The sequence below is a fragment of the Abramis brama genome, assembly GCF_963993115.1.
Source record: "Abramis brama genome assembly, chromosome: 9".
NCBI classification, from domain to species: Eukaryota; Metazoa; Chordata; class Actinopteri; order Cypriniformes; family Leuciscidae; genus Abramis; species Abramis brama.
Window position 1 is genome coordinate 26,770,545 of NC_139971.1, and position 18,028 is coordinate 26,788,572.

At 40.2% G+C, this 18,028-nt stretch overlaps 1 protein-coding gene across 2 annotated transcripts; it reads left to right on the forward strand.

Annotated features, from left to right (window-relative positions):
• Positions 1 to 1,824: 1,824 nt before the first annotated feature.
• On the forward strand, positions 1,825 to 15,202 carry LOC311089850 (MOB kinase activator 2). Of its 2 annotated transcripts, none has more exons than XM_084124860.1 (5): positions 1,825 to 2,246; positions 4,457 to 4,608; positions 5,129 to 5,225; positions 11,940 to 12,064; positions 12,155 to 15,200. In XM_084124860.1, the coding sequence occupies exons 1-5, from the start codon at positions 2,137 to 2,139 to the stop codon at positions 12,385 to 12,387; spliced, it is 717 nt and encodes a 238-aa protein (XP_083980986.1). In that variant the 5' UTR covers positions 1,825 to 2,136; the 3' UTR covers positions 12,388 to 15,200. The 2 variants fall into 2 exon arrangements, with proteins under 2 accessions (XP_083980986.1, XP_083980985.1); XM_084124859.1 differs by having other exon boundaries at positions 1,865 to 2,246; positions 12,146 to 15,202.
• Positions 15,203 to 18,028: the final 2,826 nt, after the last annotated feature.

Here is an 18,028-nt window from a genome sequence, read left to right on the forward strand (position 1 = left end):
TACTACGTATAATAATACAATGTTTAACAATTATGAAAGTTAGTATTATTACACTGTAAATGGACAGGACCTGAGTTAATGGATGTATTTCATTTAGCTATTAAGCACTATGCACAAACAAAGTGCTAGTTTGGGACCAAACACTGAAACTGGTTGAATCATGTAGTGTTGAGTTGAGTGCAATCTACATTAAAATTGTGAAAGCAATGAAAATGTAACTTTTTTTTTTTTAAAGTGTCAATATAACACAATTACTGCAGTTGATAGTAATTGTGTAAAAAAGGAATACAGCCTGTATAAATTGGGTGTGGAAACAAAACCATGCCAAAAATAAAACTTGGATAACACTTTACAATAAGATTTCATTTGTAAACATTGGTTAACTACATTAAGTTGACGTGAACTAACAATGAACAATATTTCTACAGTTATTATTCTTGGTTAATGTTAATATTAACATTTATAAATATTTTTAAGATCAAAAGTTGTATCTGTTAACATTAGTTATGCACTGTGAACTAATATGAACATGAACAGTTTTCATACATTCAATGCCTGATTAATGTAATACAAAATTAATTATATATATATATATTTTTTATATATAGATTCTTTTTTTTTCTTTTTTTTGTTGCAAATACCACTTGGTTATACATTGGTAACATCGTACAATCTCGTTTGTTAACATTAGTTAAAAGGGGTGGTATAATGCCCTTTTCACAAGATGTAAAATAAGCCTTTGATGTCCCCAGAGTGTGTATGTGAAGTTTTAGCTCAAAATACCCCACAGATATTTTTATATAGCATGTTAAAATTGTCACTTTTTGAGGGTGAGTAAAAACACACCGTTTTGTGTCTGTTCCTTTAAATGCAAATGAGCTGCTGCTCCCGGCACAGAGGGTGGAGCTTCAAGAGCTCGTGTCCTTTTATCTCACACAGACATGCACTGAAAATTTCAAAAACCTTTAGCCTTTTATGTTCAAACCGGATTCAGACAATGATGGAGAGACTCAAGAAGAAGTGACAACATGTAGAATGCAACAGGACGTTTCTGAATGGTTAGTTGATGAATTTATGTAGCTTATGTGTAATCTTCTTGTCATTGATTAGCATATTCTGTCTTGATAATCTATAAATCATGTTCAGGGGGCGGGGCTTATGTCAATTTTAGGGTTGGTGATGTCACTAACCCTGGAGGAATGTCGTGCAGTCCCTACCAGCCGTTTGTTGTAGTCCTTAAAAAGCAATTTCTTTAAAAGCAAATATCTCCCTTTGCTTTGAACTTTGTAACTTTGCAGATGTTGTTTATGCTCAAACAGCAACATTACACACTAAAGTTAGAAAAGTGAAATCATAATCAACCAATTTAATGCATTATCTAACATGAACTAACAATAAGCAATGTATTTTTACAGCATTTTTTATCTTTGTTATAGTTAATAGTTAATTGTTGGTTCACAGTGGATTAACATTTACTAATATGTTTTTAATAAAAGGTTTAAAAAATATATCAGTTAATGTTAGTTGAGACTTTAACTAGGAATTAATAAATGTGGAAGTATTATGTATTGTTAAATGTAAACTAATTTTAATCAAATGAGAAGTTAGAAAAGTGTTACCTTTATATTTAATGTAGTGACGTTCATACATTTTGGATGAACCATACCTGTTGTTCCACCTTCTGAAACCAAACAATCAAAAATGCAATGACTTGGAATGACACCAATCCTGTGTGAAGTGCACAGAAATTAAAAGTTCCCCTGGAGGCACGAGGGGGCGGGGCCTCAGGTGAGAGGAGGTGGGGAAGCCTAGAGATGGGGGCGTGGCTTTGAGTGAGTGTGTGTAAAGAGAGTAAATATTTTTCAGGACTGGTGGAACCTGTCCGTCTGCTTCACCGGAGACACAGTGAGACTCAGCCTGAAGTGTAGGACACACAAAGAACAGCAGAGAGAACACAAACACATCTACCAGCAAGAGAAACCAGACAGAAAGCTGGACTGAGCGACAGTCTGTGCGTAGACCTTGGGATTGGGACAGACAACATGCGCATCGGGAACTGCTGTGTTTGTTTATGTGACAGGTGCGTCAGTGTGTTTGTGTTTGAATGAGGTGTGTGTGTGTTTCTGAGGACATTTAATGGGTAGAAGCATCCTGGATATGGGGGGATGTCAGAGTTACAGTAGCTCTGATGAAGAGGATGTCAGCGCTCTGAAGGCAAACCACACCAGCATCAGCCTGTTCAAAGTGTGAGTATATACTCTACTCCCTGTCTAGTGTGTGTTTAGGTAAAGTAAGGAATGTACACATCAGACGAATGCCTGCTGAAGAGATAAGCACTAGCATTCAGAAAAAGAATGTGTGTGAGCGTATAAGTGTGTTTGTTCAGTAGTTTCAGCTGTGCATCTAAAAGTCAAAGGAAACTTCCACAAGCCCATGTGTTTATGTGTTAAAACATGGCTGTGCAAAAGGGTTTATGGATAAACACACCTGCCCATGTATTTACATATTGCGTACCTGCGCATGAATGCAACTGGGCATTTTGGAGAAAAATGGATTGCTAATATCAACGCTGCCTAAAATCAACACTTTATCCTTCATATAAGCATTGAATACATCAAATAGTCATGTCCCATGGTACTGTAGGGGTAATACTGTGGTATATTGATATAGTCATATGCTATTTTCATAAACAATAGTACAGTTACATGCTACTCCAAGATAAGGACATTACCACAGTACATGCCCAAAACCATGGTAGATACATTACCAATAACCCTGTAATTGTTTGGTACTTTTAGTATTAGTACTATTATTAGTATTAGTAACTGCAAAATTATATACATGACTCTTATATTTGTTAATATTTTAAATAGGTGGGACAAGGAAATGCTAAAAAATAACTAACAATTTGTTATTGTTTTTGTTGTTTGTGAGTTTGCACTAATGCACACCTAAACTTAAAATAACAGAAAACTTCTGTAATATTTATGACAACAGCCATATGTACATTAAAACATGAAAACAGCAACAAACTTTCAACAAAACAATGTCAATTCTACTAAATCATTTAAAATGTAAAAAATACTTTAACTGATAAAATATGAAAGCCAATATTAAGGAAATATGGGTATTTAATAAGACCTGTATTCTTTATCTGTGCATGTTTTTTATTTTTAGTAAACTAAAGAAAAACTAGTAAACAAAATAACATTGTAAACCGATGATGATATGTGATGGAGGTGATGCCTGGGGGATCTTGCTGAGGTTTGCAAAACAAAAAACTATAAGCCGAGTGGTTGATAAAAAAAAAAATAAAAAAAAAGAGATTAAAAAAGTGCATGTTCTGTTTCTTTAAAATTAATGCCACCTGCTTTGATATTCTGTTTCTAATAGCATTTTGGCAATTCATTTACACAACAACAGCGTTTTGGGGGCCTGAAAATGCAAACTTTTGAAAACAGGTTTCAAAGTGCAAGTTTTTGAAAACAACGCGGTTATTGTCTCCATGTTAACTACAAAAACTCGAATTTGTGAAAACTGTGACGTCATGTTCATTCTACAGGCGCGTATTGTTTCTCTATAAAGTGATATCGCCAACTACTGGCCTGGCAGCATAATACAGTTAATACAGTTTTTAGTCGTTTTTCCGCAGATCCGTGTGTGCAAGGAAAAAACGTTTATGTTTTTAGTACAGCGTTGTTGCGTCAATGTACCCAAAGAGTGGCATAAGTATCCAAATACTTTTTGGGGCCACCATATGGAAGATATTCCACCACACAGCTTGTGTTTTAATCAGTCAGGGACAAGGCCACCGTCCCAAACCTCCCACCACACACACTATCAGTTATTTCAAGGCTGAACTGGGACTGGGAGGTCTGTTTTCTCTCTATGTACACACACTCTAGGTCAGCTTGCTCCCTCAGTCCAACGTGTGTGTGGTTTATTTCATTTGCATGAAGGAAAATTAGGGCTGTCTACAGGAAGCAGCGCTCTTTCCAGTGTTAATATGCTCCCTAATGCTGTCGGAAAACAAGAACAAGCAAACACAAACCCCTTCAGTACATACAGTAATGGACTAGCCCCATGTGCACACACGGCAAACTAAACTAAACTACATCTCTGTATGTCCTTGTGTAACGTCACACCATGTTTTCACAAATTGTTCGCTATTTGCTCAGCAGAATTAACACAAATTAACTGGCAGACAAGCTTGCTGCAAAATAATACTCATTGCCAAGTCAGCCAGGCACATAGCCATTTATAAATCAACACATTTCGAATGAGTAATGAATAAAATAAAAATAAAAACATGCAAATTTAACAAAAAAACGAAAAGTGACCTTATTTGACCCTCCATTCCTAGTTATACTGTGCGCAAGTCATTTGAACTTTATAAAAATGTAATAAATTCTCATTGAATATTCTGTTGACTGTGTGTGTCTGTGTGTGTGTACAGAAAGAATAACAGTCTGCATATAGTCCCGTCCGCTGAGGTCAAACCTTACCTGAAAGATCACTTCCTGTCCAGACGCATCACTGACATCGACCTTTTGACCCTCTCTGCCCTGCCGCACGGCCTAGACCAGCAGGAGTGGATAGCAACAAACAGTGAGTATTCAAAAAACTATGAAATAATAAAGAAATACTTTACATTTGTATACCCCTTCAGTACATACAGTACTGAATATATATATATATAATTAAGACTCAGAGAGGTGAATGCTATTTACAGTTAAACAGTGATCACAAACATCTAAAAAATGATGACACACTCAAAATGTCATCTGTGTGAGCAAATCAGGGCTGAAACAATACACTAGAGAGGGAAACATTTCAAATATTTCTTAACGTATGTACAGTATAATGTTCAGTAATGCATGAGGAATGCTGGGAATGTGTTGGGCAAGGCTCACATAACTGCAATGGCTGGTCTAAGGTTTAACTTATTCTACCCACTTAAAAAGGATCATGTGATTAACATGTAAAATGACAAATCACAGCTTGCTGCTTTATGTGACCAAACAACATACATCAGATAATTCAGCAGTGGTCTGTAGGTTTGCCAACTTCTTTTTTTGCTCTTTAAATGTGTAAATGTGTGTTAACTCAATCTTACCTTCTCTTTCAGCTGTGTCGTTTTTCCAGCACACTACCCTGTTCTTCAGCGCTCTTTCTGATTATTGCTCAACGATAAAGTGTCCAGCAGCCAACAGCCCAAGAAACATGTGAGCAGAACACACACTTCATTTCAGCTAGTTAAAAGAGAAAAACATAAGTCACATCTTGAATAAAGTATTAAGTGAGACATACATATACTGTACCCTTAAAATTTTTTTTGCTGTGATTACGTACTCTATTACTAACATAACCTCGGTTCCCTGAGATTAAGCGCTATGGGAAAATAGAGAATATTGAAGCCTTTATTTTAAAACGCAGTGCAGCTGCACAGAGAGCACAGAGCAGAGCTGACTAGCGTGCTCATTGGCTGTGCTGCGGGAACAGCACGAACCTATGGCGAAGCGGCTGACGCACGCGAACCAATCATGGTGCTTCGCGCCGAAGCCCGCCAGAATGGGCGTGGTTTCTGGCTATATAAGCGGGCCATTTCGCCATAGGAATCAGATTTAAATCAACTGAAGTGACAGCACCTGTACCAAGCGTAATAGCACGGCAGGGTATAACAGTCTGCCGAACCGAGGTTCCGTTAGTAACCGAGTACGTTCCCTTTCGAGAACGGTCTCTCGTATTGCGTAGCTATACGCAATGGGAACCCATTTTAAAACGCTGTGCTATCAGCTTAACACTTTGCCCTTAACTATCACCTAGGGCTCGAAGCCCGAGGTTAATAGTAGAGCTAAAGTCAAATCCAATAGGGGCCAGACCATGTCGGGCCCCACAGAGGGGTAATAAAAGGCTTGGGCTCCCCCAAGGCCAAGGCCTTTATACAGAAAGAACTTGAGCCTGCAGAGCAGGAACCTCTAAGTTATAAAATCTTACAAATGTGGACGGCGAGAAACAGCCGGCCGCACAGATGTCTTCAATTGGTATACCACTGGACCAGGCCCAAGATGACGTGGAATGAGCTCTAACGCCAATGGGGCAAGGAAGGCCCATAGAAGCGTAGGCTAAAGCGATAGCGTCTACTATCCATCGTGATAGTCTCTGCTTGGTGACCGGAAGCCCTTTGGTGTGGCCACCGAAGTATATGAAGAGCTGTTCTGACTGCCTGAACGGGGCAGAACGCTCTAAATAGACTCTAAGGGCCCTAACAGGGCAGAGTAGAGACACATCTCTATCTTCTTCCGAAGGGGGAAGACCTGATAGAGAAATGACCTGAGCTCTGAACGGAGTCGAGAGCACTTTGGGAACATAGCCATGCATGGGCCTGAGGACAACTTTGGAGTTGTTGGCCCCGAACTCAAGGCAGGAAGTGCTCACAGAGAGCGCCTGTAAATCACCCACTCGCTTAACCGATGCTAGGGCTAGTAGAAGTGCGGTCTTCAGTGAAAGAGGCTTTAGATCAGCCGACTGAAGTGGCTCGAAAAGGGGTCCCTTCAGGGCCCTGAGGACCGTGGAAAGGTCCCAGGCCGGTATAAAAGTGGGTCGAGGCGGGTTCAGCCATCTGGCCCCTTTGAGGAAACGCACAACGAGGTCATTCCTCCCCAGTGACTGGCCGGCCACAAGAGCGTGGAAGGCTGCTATGGCCGCCACATATACTTTGAGCGTGGAGGGGGTTCGACCCGCGTCCAGCAGCTCTTGGAGAAAAGAAAGTACCAGTGGTACTTAACTTGAATAAGGGTCAAGGTCCCGGGCTGCGCACCAGTCGGTGAACACTGACCATTTCAGGGCATAGAGGCGTCTAATTGAAGGTGCTCTAGCCTCAGGGCATAGAGGCGTCTAGTTGACGGTGCTCTAGCCTCAGTGATGGTGTTTAAGACCTTTTCCGGGAGGCTCCCAGGTACCCGTTGAGGGGCCATACGTGGAGAGCCCACAAGTCGGGACGGGATGCCAGACTGTCCTGTTCGCCTGCATGAGGAGGTCCCTCCTCAGCGGTATGGGCCAAGGAGCTGTTTCCAGCAGCTGCGCCAACTCGGGGAACCAGACCTGGGTCTTCCAGAGAGGGGCTATTAGGAGGACAGCACTCTTGCTTTTCCTGATCCGTTCGATGACCTGAGGGAGCATCGAGACCGGAGGGAATGCATAAAGAGGACGGCTGGGCCAGTCATGGGCCAGCGCATCCCTGTCTTTGGAAAAGAAGATTGGGCATTGAGAGTTGCCTTCTGAGGCAAAGAGGTCGACCTCTACCTCGCCGAAAACCCTCCAGATCAGCTGAACCATCAGGGGGTGAAGAGACCATTCCCCCGGGGGAACGTTGTCTCTGGATATCATATCCACACCCTGGTTCAGAATGCCTGGCACATGCACCGCTCTCAGCGAGCGCAGGTTGGCGTGTGCCCATAAGAGGAGGAGTTTGGCCATGGTGTGCAGGTTGTTCGACCTGAGACCGCCCTGGCGATTTATATAGGATACCGTCCGGACCAAGGTGTGGTGCCCGCCAGGTTTGGGAGAAAGGCTTTTAAGGCCAGAAAAACCACTCTCATTTCGTGGCAGTTGATATGTAAGCGCCTTTCCGGGCTCGACCAGAGGCCGGAAACAGGCCTGCCCTTGAACAGGGCTCCCCAACCTAGGTTGGAGGCGTCTGTTGAAATCACCTTCCTCCTCGAGACCACTCCCATGTTCACGCCCGATTGGTACCAGTCGGCTACTTTCCAAGGCTACTTTTCCTACTTTCGCAAGTGGCCTGAACACCACACATGAGCCAGTACTGAGCCGGGACACATGTGTAGTAGGCCCAGTTGGAGTACTGACGATGCTGAGGCCATAAGGCCCAGAATCCCCTGCAATGTTCTGAGGGGCGTGTGAGAGCCCACCCTGAACGAAGCTGCTAGCTGTCGAATGAAGAGAGCGTGGTCTGGCGTGAACCATGCTCTCATCTGAACTGAGTCGATAACTGTTCCCAGGAAGGTTACACTTTGGCAGGGAGACAGTACACTCTTGGAAAAATTGATCCTGAGCCCAAGGCATTGCAAATGGCTGAGAAGCCAGGATCTGTGGGTCAGTAATTCGGCCTCCGATTGGGCCAGAACGAGCCAATCATCGAGGTAATTCAGAACGCGCATTCCCCGCTGTCTCAGGGGGGAAAGAGCTGCGTCCATGCACTTCGTAAATGTACGAGGTGCCAGAGAAAGGCCGAATGGCAGGACTGTGTATTAATAAGCTTGCCCCTCGAAGGCGAATCTCAAGAATGGCCTGTGATGGGGGGCTATCTGGATATGAAAGTAAGCATCTTTCAGATCCACTGACAAAAAACAATCCCTGGGGCGAATTTGCGTGAAGATTCGTTTGGTTGTCAACATCCTGAATGGCCGTCTCATAGGGCTGTCACTTTTGTGAAAAAATCCTGTTTGATTTTTGAGACATAAGTGTTCATTGAATCGATTGTAAAAACGCCAAATATGGGCAAATCCACGGACAACTAACAGGCATTAGGACGAACGTAAAGAGGGCACTTGAGACGCACACAAGTCAGCAAATATTCCTGATGATTTATTGGCGATAAGTTTCGTGCACAATGACAAACAGGAGTGCAACATTCTCGAAAAACAATAACCTGAGTGGACTGCCATAACATCAATGAAAAACATTACTGCAGGCTTCAACATGGCTGTGTTTACGATTAGAAATGTCAAACAAATTTCACCTACGTAGGCGATTGTAGACCGTAGCCCAAATCTGTATCTGTTTGCATGAGACTGTCTGAATACCGGCAGAATTCACAGTTTTGTAGTAAAAAGAGAAACATTATGCAGAAGTATAATTTGCTGTTATGTGTGTTTGTCAGAGCCTGCAGTTGCTGTGTGACGTGCGTTCGCTGCGGGCGTATCGTGACGAGCTGGACGCGCTCTGAGAAAAGACCGTTAAAATCGATTACCTATTTTCGTTTTCGAAACTTGCGTTGGTTGGTCCAATCGATTGTGCAATCGCTTTTCGAACGTAAAGTGACAGCCCTACCGTCTCATGAGGGCCTTGTTCAGGTGTCTGAGGTCTAGGATGGGCCTGAGGCCGCCATCCTTCTTTGGAACGAGGAAGTGGCGGCTGTAAAAGTCTGACTCGCTCAGTGACAGGGGAACAGTTTCCACAGCTCCTTTTGCCAACAGGTTTGATACTAAGGTGCGAAGGACGTGAGCCACACTACTTCTCACCGTCGTCTCGACCACGGCGCAAAAGCGCGGGGGTCTGCGAGCGAAGGAGCAAGTAACCTTGTTTTATTGTGTTCATTAGCCATTCTGACACATCGGGGATGGCTGCCCAGGCCTTGGCCCGATTGGCTAGGGGTTGAATGAAGTCTGGGGGCGGGCCGCCATGCAAAGGGGACCCGGCCACCCAGATGTTGAGTGTTGAAAAAATGACAACACTCATTTTTGTGCTCTATTTGGGTTGCTGATAAAACAGTGTTTGTTTGAAGGGGTGTGTGTTTTAGAACGGGCCCATTGACTGCAGTATGAACATCTCCAGTCGCCTGAACTGAAGAGGGGACTGGGAGAAGTGTGCGATCTCTTTTTGAGGGTTGTCCAGCCACAGCAGGACTCAAACCCTCCCTTTTCCTTCCTGTCGTGCGACTAGGAAGGCTTTCGAGGCTCATGGTCCAACACAATCTTGGGTCGGGCCCCTGACACTCCGGGAACAAGTAGCACTTTGCTGACTGCGGGCGCCGGTGAGTTTCAGCAGCTGGATGGGGCAGGGAAACCTGTGTCGCAGGCTTTGCTGACTGATAGGGCGGTGCTTTCTTGTGGCACATGGCCTGCGACGCCTTCTGTGCTTCGGTGAAGTGCTCGGAGAAGCCCTTCACAGCAGGACCGAAGAGGCCAGTGTTAGGGAGTGGAGAGTCCAGAAAAGCAGTCTTGTCTGCGTCCTTAATCTCCGTCAGGTTTAGCCAGAGGTGGCACTCTAGCACAATCAAACTGGCCATACTCCTTCCAATAGCCTGGGCGGTGGTTTTAGTGGCATGCAGGGCTAGATCAGTGGCGCTGCCCAGGTCCCTAAAAGCCTCGGGGTTAGGTCCATACTCGTCCATGGAGCAGAGGAGTTTAGCTTGGAACACCTGGAGGACCACCATGGTATGCAGGGCCGATGCAGCTTGGCCAGCAGCGGTGTTAGCTTGGCCGGCGAGAGCTGAAGTGGCTCTGCAGGGTTTCGATGGATGAACTGCCTTGGATCTCCATCCAATAGCAGTGGGCGGGCAGAGGTGCGCGGCCACTGCTTCCTCTGGGGGGGCAGCTTCTCGTATCCCTTCTCCTCAGCGCCGTCAACGGTGGAGAGCGTTGCGGAGGTGGATGTTCTCAGGTGGGCCAAGTAGGGGGCGTGCCATGATTTAGTCAGCTCGTCGTGTACCTCAGGAAAGAACGGCGCTGGTCTTTGACGAGGGGCCTGGTGGCGCCCTGGCAGGATCCATTCGTCGAGCCGGCTCTAAGGCGAAGACCAATTGAGCCCGAGGTCTTCGACGACTTCAGTGAGGACGCGGAGGAGCGCCGAGTCCAAACTCGTCCTCATAATATATATATGTGTATAATAGTGTCATTTGTTTTGTTTTCAGCTCTTGTGCCTTGTTAACTTTATTTACTTTTTAATACATTTTTCCAGAGCCGGACAGTAACGGAGTACATTTACTTGAGTACAGTACTTAAGTACAATTTTGAGGGATCTGTACTTTACTTGAGTATCATTTTTGGGGAGTACTCATGACTTTACTCAAGTACATTTGAGAGGCAAATATTGTACTCTTTACTCCACTACATTTCTATCCATAACCGTGAGTACCCGTTACTTCTTCTAAAAATAAAAAATAAAAAAAAAGGTAAAAAGAAAAATCTCGGAAACCCTCAATTTGTTGTTTCCCTCTCAAACGTGATTGGATTGTGCAGGCGCCACTGATTGGGACAGCCTATCAGCAATCACCTTTAGCTTTCCGCCAAAGTCAACTCCATGGTCAGATTTAGATAAGAGACAAAACCATGGACGAAATAATGGATGAAGACGCAGCAGGTCCATCCCGGGAATGTGCCAACCCGTGGCCCCACCTCGCCAGACTATTTCAATTTTCTGAACAAGTTAATGATAGTTTTCACTTCAAGTGTTTGCTGTGTTTACCAGTGTAAGCACTGTGGCAGTAGTAATGCAATATTTAGAAAATGTACTCTTGTACTCTTGATTCTCAAGTACTTTTAAAAACAAGTACTTCAGTACTTTTACTTAAGTAGACATCTGACTGTAGTACTTTTACTTGTACTTGAGTAAAATTTAGCAAGGGGTTATCTTTACTTTTACTCAAGTAATGAAGCTGTGTACTCTGTCCGCCTCTGCATTTTTCTATAATCGTTATATAATATAATATGATTATTGTTTATTTTTCTAAACAAATAAGGTGGAGGAAATGTGTAACTGTTGTGGTTATTATCGCTGAAAAACTTCAATACGAGTCGTCAAGTATGCACGCACAGATATCAATACCCAATGATAACAATCAACAAACATGATTTCAGATAAAATGGTATAAAATATTAGATAACAAGTACTGTAGCTTAGTTATCACAAAACAAAGACAGCAAAAAAACAAAAAAAACAAAAAAAAAACAGGAATGCACCTGTATTGATGGACAATATGCATGTGTCAGTTGACATCACACTGTACAGTTAATATTAAAATATTAAAGAGATTATTGTGATAACATAATTATAGTGATTCTTTAGTGAATCACAGTAAATAGTAACTTAATTAAAAACTGCATAAATACTACTGTATTTTTTATAGTGCATGGTTACCATTGCAATTTTTGTAAGGGATCCTTCATAATGAGTTGTTTATGTTTGTGTGTTTTCAGCCTGTATGAATGGACGGATGAACAGGGGAAGAAACTGAAGTGTTCAGCTCCGGTCTACATCGATTACGCCATGTCCTACATCCAGGAGATACTCGCTGATGAACGCGTGTTTCCCACCAAGGCTGGTATGTAGAAGTTTAAAAAGTTTACAGAGAGCCTTAGCACCAATGAGCTGAAAATGATCTGTGTGTGTGACTGTATATGAGTGTGTTTAGGTTCATCATTCCCTCCTGGATTCATCTTCTTGATTCAGAAGGTCTTTGTGATGCTCTTCCGTATGCTGGCTCACCTGTTCAGCACTCATTACCAGGACGCAATCGCCGTGGAGTTACACCCGCACCTCAACACGCTCTTCACACACTTCATCACCTTCAGCCACACGTTCAGACTGCTGGAGCCCTCAGAGACGGCTCCAATTGATGAGATCATCGCCCTGCTCACGCACTGAAACACATGGAAAGTAACACAAAAGGACACGTCATTAGACCTTGAATCACAAATGTGATACTCTGTCGCTTCGTGGACCCAAAGGACTGAAAGTGTTTTGACCCAGTAGAAACAGAATGTGTAAATCAACTTCAGCTCAGATTGAGTTCTGATTGAACAGTGGAGCTGATCCCACCTATGAGTGATTTTTTTTTTCTGTGCCAACTTTGAACATTGGCAATTTTCTCTTGGCCAGTGGCCACATGGCCTTTCACCGAGATGCAATTTCTGGCAATCCGCACTGAGAGCTTTCAATTGTGCTTTGCAAATTATGCCCACAAATTATGGCCCTCTTGGTGTGTTTATCAGTCACACAGATAGAAAAAGAAAAACACTGTTTAAGGAGAAAGAAATAGCTTTTCTAAAATGTACACTACCGTTCAAAAGTTTAGGGTCAGTATTTTTATATATTTTTTTGAAAGACAGAAATTAATACTTTTACTCATCAAGGATGCATTAAATTAATAAAAAATTACACTAACGACATATAATATGTTACAAATGGTTTCTATTTCAAATAAATTGGCAAAAGTTATTTTTTAACTTTCTACGCATCAAAGAATTCTGAACAATATTCAAAACAAAAATATTAAGCAGCAGGAGAGCATGTCAGCATTGATAATATGTTTGAGCATATTAGAATGATTTCTGAAGGATCATGTGACACTGAAGACTGGAGTAATGATGCTGAAAAATCAGCTTTGCATCACAGGAATACATTAAAATTTTAAATATATTCAAATGGAAAACAGTTCTTTCAATTTGTAATAACATTTGATAATATCTCATTTTTACTGTAATTGATCAAATGCATCAACAATATTACCATGTTAATGTACTTCTTTCAAAAAAATATTACTGACCCTAAACATTTAAATGGTTTTGAATGAAACACTTACCCCCGGTTTCACAGACAAGGCTAGTCCCAAGCTAGTCCCAGACTAAAATGCATTATTGAGCTGTTTTAACTGAAAGGAACTTGCTCTGACATATTTTTAAATATGTCAGTGCCATTGTTTTTGTCTCAAGATGCACACCAGTAATGTTTTTGTCTAAGGCACATTTATAAAATCTACTTAAATGCTCCAACTGAACCAAGGCCTAATGTCTGTGAAACTGGGCCTTTATGTTTTAGACTTTTTTTTTTTTTTTTTTATAATGCTTTTGGGACGGCAAAGAACACAATCAAATGCTTCATTATATTAGGTCCTAACCAGATACAACGCAATAATGCTACAAACGAAAAGCGTAACCTGAACGTAAAAAAAAAAAGTTTCGGTCGCATGGCTTGATGGCTACTATTTATTTAGCTCCGCCCACTCTGAAATCTCATAGGTCTACACGGATCATGCAGTTAGCTAACGTCATGTATTTATTGATGCAGAAACAGTAATGGCGATACACATACCTGAATATAAATCAAATATGTCAGATTGGCTGCGCAGCATTTTCGCTTCCATAGTGGACCGACAGATGCCTGTTGAAGTCGCTGTAAACGCATCCCATCGTGTCTGTTTAGGACATGGCGTGAGAAAGCAGAACTTAAACGCCATGTGCTGCAGTCGACAGCATAACTGGGGTATTTATCACCTGGTTCTGAATCATTCGCAAACACACATATCACCTCTGTTGACTCATCAATTTAGGTTATAATTCTGACTTGAACAATTACTCGATTCACACAAAAATATTCTAGAGAATGATACTGTGAAGAGAATAACATACAGCCATAATATCCTACTGTTGATTGTCTTATGCGGGTTTCTCCTGAATACTGCTGTTGAAACATGAGGAATGGAGGGAGAACAGATATTTCTCCTCTATCCCAAGCATTCATAAATGAATAGCCCTGAGGATATCAGAAATATACACAAACACACAGTGGAGAGCTGGTCTGACTCGTTCCCAAAAGGAATTAGATCCCTTTACTCACACAAATATCACATTCAGCCATTGTCATGCATCAATGTATTTATTACTTTGTAAAAAAAATTTTTTACTATAGCCTAAAGGAAATACATTTTTGGATAACAAACTGTTACATATTTCTCAAAACCAAAATGGAATGCCCTATTATTCAGAATGCAAAATGTTTTAAACAGCAGCATGCTAGATGTTGTCACATGATCTATCCACGTTACATATTTGCAATTCCAGTAGGTAAATTAATAGCAGCTATTTTGCATTTTCAATCCATGTTTGTGCAAAAATAAGTTCACTTTTGGAAGTTCATTTAAATAATGAGTCAAAAAATAAAAGTAAGGCATGTTGCATTGTGGGATACTGCCCTTTGAAATGTGCTCTGATGTATACTGCACATTTAGGCTAATGTAGAATGATATCCATTCATGTGTGTGTCTACTTTGTATAATATGTGAATTTTCTCTGTAGTAGGCCTATACAGTGTGTATCAACAGTATGCTATTTCAAACATTGATGGAACAACACATTCACTCTGTACTGTACTTGTAACAGGTTTGATTTGAAATACCATGCTACTCTTACTAGATAGTATGACATTCCAAATTCATCCAATGTGTCAAAGCATTTAGTAAACATAAATGTGTTTCTCCAGCAGGGGACAGCAAAGGAAAGACTGTTTTTGCAGAACACTAGAGTTTATAGATTTAAAACGCACTCACAGGACCTACTGTATTTAATCAAAAGAGTCGACTCTAAAGGGCTGTTAACACTACGTTGTGAAACCTTATGAAACAGTGTTTGGATAAGAATTTGTAATAAAACCCTTTGACCATTAAAACTTCTCATAAATGCACAGATGTGATTGGTTGATTCTTTTTTTCAGTGGGCACCCGCTGATGAGCTGAGATTGGAGGAGTGAACAGGGTGAGTGTAGTACAGTAGCTGTGATCACGAGACTGCTGTGTGAGAGGCTGAAATGACTGTAAGTGCTTGACTGGACTGATACAGTAGTGGCCAAAAGTGATGTCGAATATTTGTTTATAATGACCCTGCAAGTTCCATTCCATCAAAATATGAGGAAAATGTTTTATTTTAAATATGGGGGAAGACCAAAACACTAAACTTGTAACTACAGCTACAGGTTTTACTTTACTATGCAATATAGAACAACAATAAGCTTAGAGGAAAAAGCATACATTGACTTCAACATAATCAGATATTTATATTTCCTTTGTTCTCTCTTGTTTTTGCATGTTCATATTTTTTTTTGCGGCAGTCTGGCCTAAACTGATGTCTGCACAATTTTCACGTTTCATTGCGTTATCACGAATAAAACAATTGACTCCAAGTGAAACTTTCAATAATATTTGAATAAAGGGTGAAGATATCAATTTTCCTAGGCCGGACCACTTTTAGCTAACATCATATCATGTACGTATTATTAATTGTTGCAGAAACACTAATGAGCATGTAAAGCAATGATTACATGTGGTGGTCATAATGATTGCAACACATGCGGGGAAAAAAACTGTCTAAACTGGCCTAACTGGTGACCAAATGTTTTCATATGTTTTTAGTATTTTCTGCAAATTAAACTAATACTTTTTTCTTACAATAACATTTGGTTGAATGGTCAAGCTTGATCAACACGGTAATATTTTTTTTTAAATCAGAAAATTAAAAAAAAATAGTTTGTTCTATGAACTTTTTTAAATTGTAGTCTCAACACAAATGGGTTAGGTGGATTGAACACAATTACGTAGTGACAATGTCCAGAAACTGTTGCTCATTTTAATGAATTAAACTGAACAAGAGGCAAAAATCCCTTTTCAAGTGCATTACTTGTCTTTACTCGGTGCAGAAAGGGGGTCAAAACTGGATTTGTGTCTGCTTTAAAAAAAAAATCATATCTGGGGTGAAAATGGGAAAACTATCACTGAGACAGATGATCAGAGGTGAATTAAGCTCTCAACTGAATTTAATTTGGCACAATACACCACTTGAATTCTACAATATGCTTTTAATAGGATTATAATAATACTGTGATGAGTTTCTTATAACAGTGGATGATAGTTTAATGAATAATGAAGAGAAGAGAGACACTGGGACACACACACAAATATACACTTACACACACACAAGCAGACTGCTCTGTCTGAGCGAACTCAGGCATGAATGCAAACGTATCCTGTTGCTGTCTGACCCATGACGCAAAACAACACACACACACACACACACACGCACAGTCTGAGGGCTAATGGTAAGTGTATGGTTTGTTTGTACTGAAAATAAAAGCCACAAAAGTAACGCAAAAAAAACAATATAAAGACCATTTTCCTTTTTGATTCACAGAAGAAACATAATTCATCCATTTACATTAGGCTGATAAAACTTTTCCAAATAATGAGACACCCAAAGTTTATGACATCATTTATGAGACTGAGATGTAATAAACATCCTAAGCTCTTAAACACACAGACATGTGTGCCTCTTAACACACTGGCATAAAAACAAACCTGACCTTTATAACACTGCATTATAAAAAAATAATGCAAAAAAAAAAAAACTTTAGTGCTGTTATACAATTTAGACGATGGTATTGCTTCTAAAATCACACTAAGGTCAAGGTTTAACTATAAAGTGACCTTAAACAACAAATCTATAGTATATATCGACAACAAAGACCCCAAAACACACTATCAGTAAATCTCTCTCTCTCTCACTCACTCACTCACTCACTCACACACACACACACACACACACACGTGGGGTCTCAGACTGACTCTCATTAACATTAACCGACCTGTTGTTAATGCTGTCTAAGATCCTCTTTAAAAGGGCACAGGACACAGTGAGCTCGATTAAACCAACCAAACACGCACTTCTTATATTGTCTCTGACCTTTAAAATAAGCCACTATGTCACACCTGACAGCTCAATTATATTTTTATATCATGACACAGTATAAAGGCTTGAAGCTAAACACTGAACTAGTGTTCCAGAGCCTTATGTAATTCAATTTACTTGCAAAAGAAAAAAGAACAGATTTTAAAAGTCAAATCCTTCCATAAATATATATATATATATATAAGCCAGTAAATAAATAAATTTTAAATATATATTTAATACATATTTATTTATTTTAGTAATATATTTATTTATTATTAATATATTTAATATTATTTATTAAATATTGCACTGTTTTGTGCATTAAAAATATGGCAAATTATACAAATAAATATACATTTTATCCTATACTATAGAAAAAAAGAAAAAAAGTCGGCACACCATGGCTCCAAAAATATGAAAAATGTAATAATAAACTCACACACAGGTGGTAACGTTTCTAACACGTAGGCTCTTCGTCAGACCTCTTCGTTTTATCCTTTACTATATATATATATATATATATATATATATATATATATATATATATATGATAATATACTATACTTAATATATCATACAACCTTAATTTATTAATATAAGTCATATATTTATAAACTATTTAGATACATTTTATTCAGCATTTTAATCTTCAACAAGCTCACCACAATTTTAAGATTAAAATAAATATCAAGAAAAGTAACACTGTTAAAAGAACTAGTAATATTAAAAGCTATTATAGAATTAATACCAAGTATATGTAGGCAACATGTGTTTTAAATGAGAAAAAAATA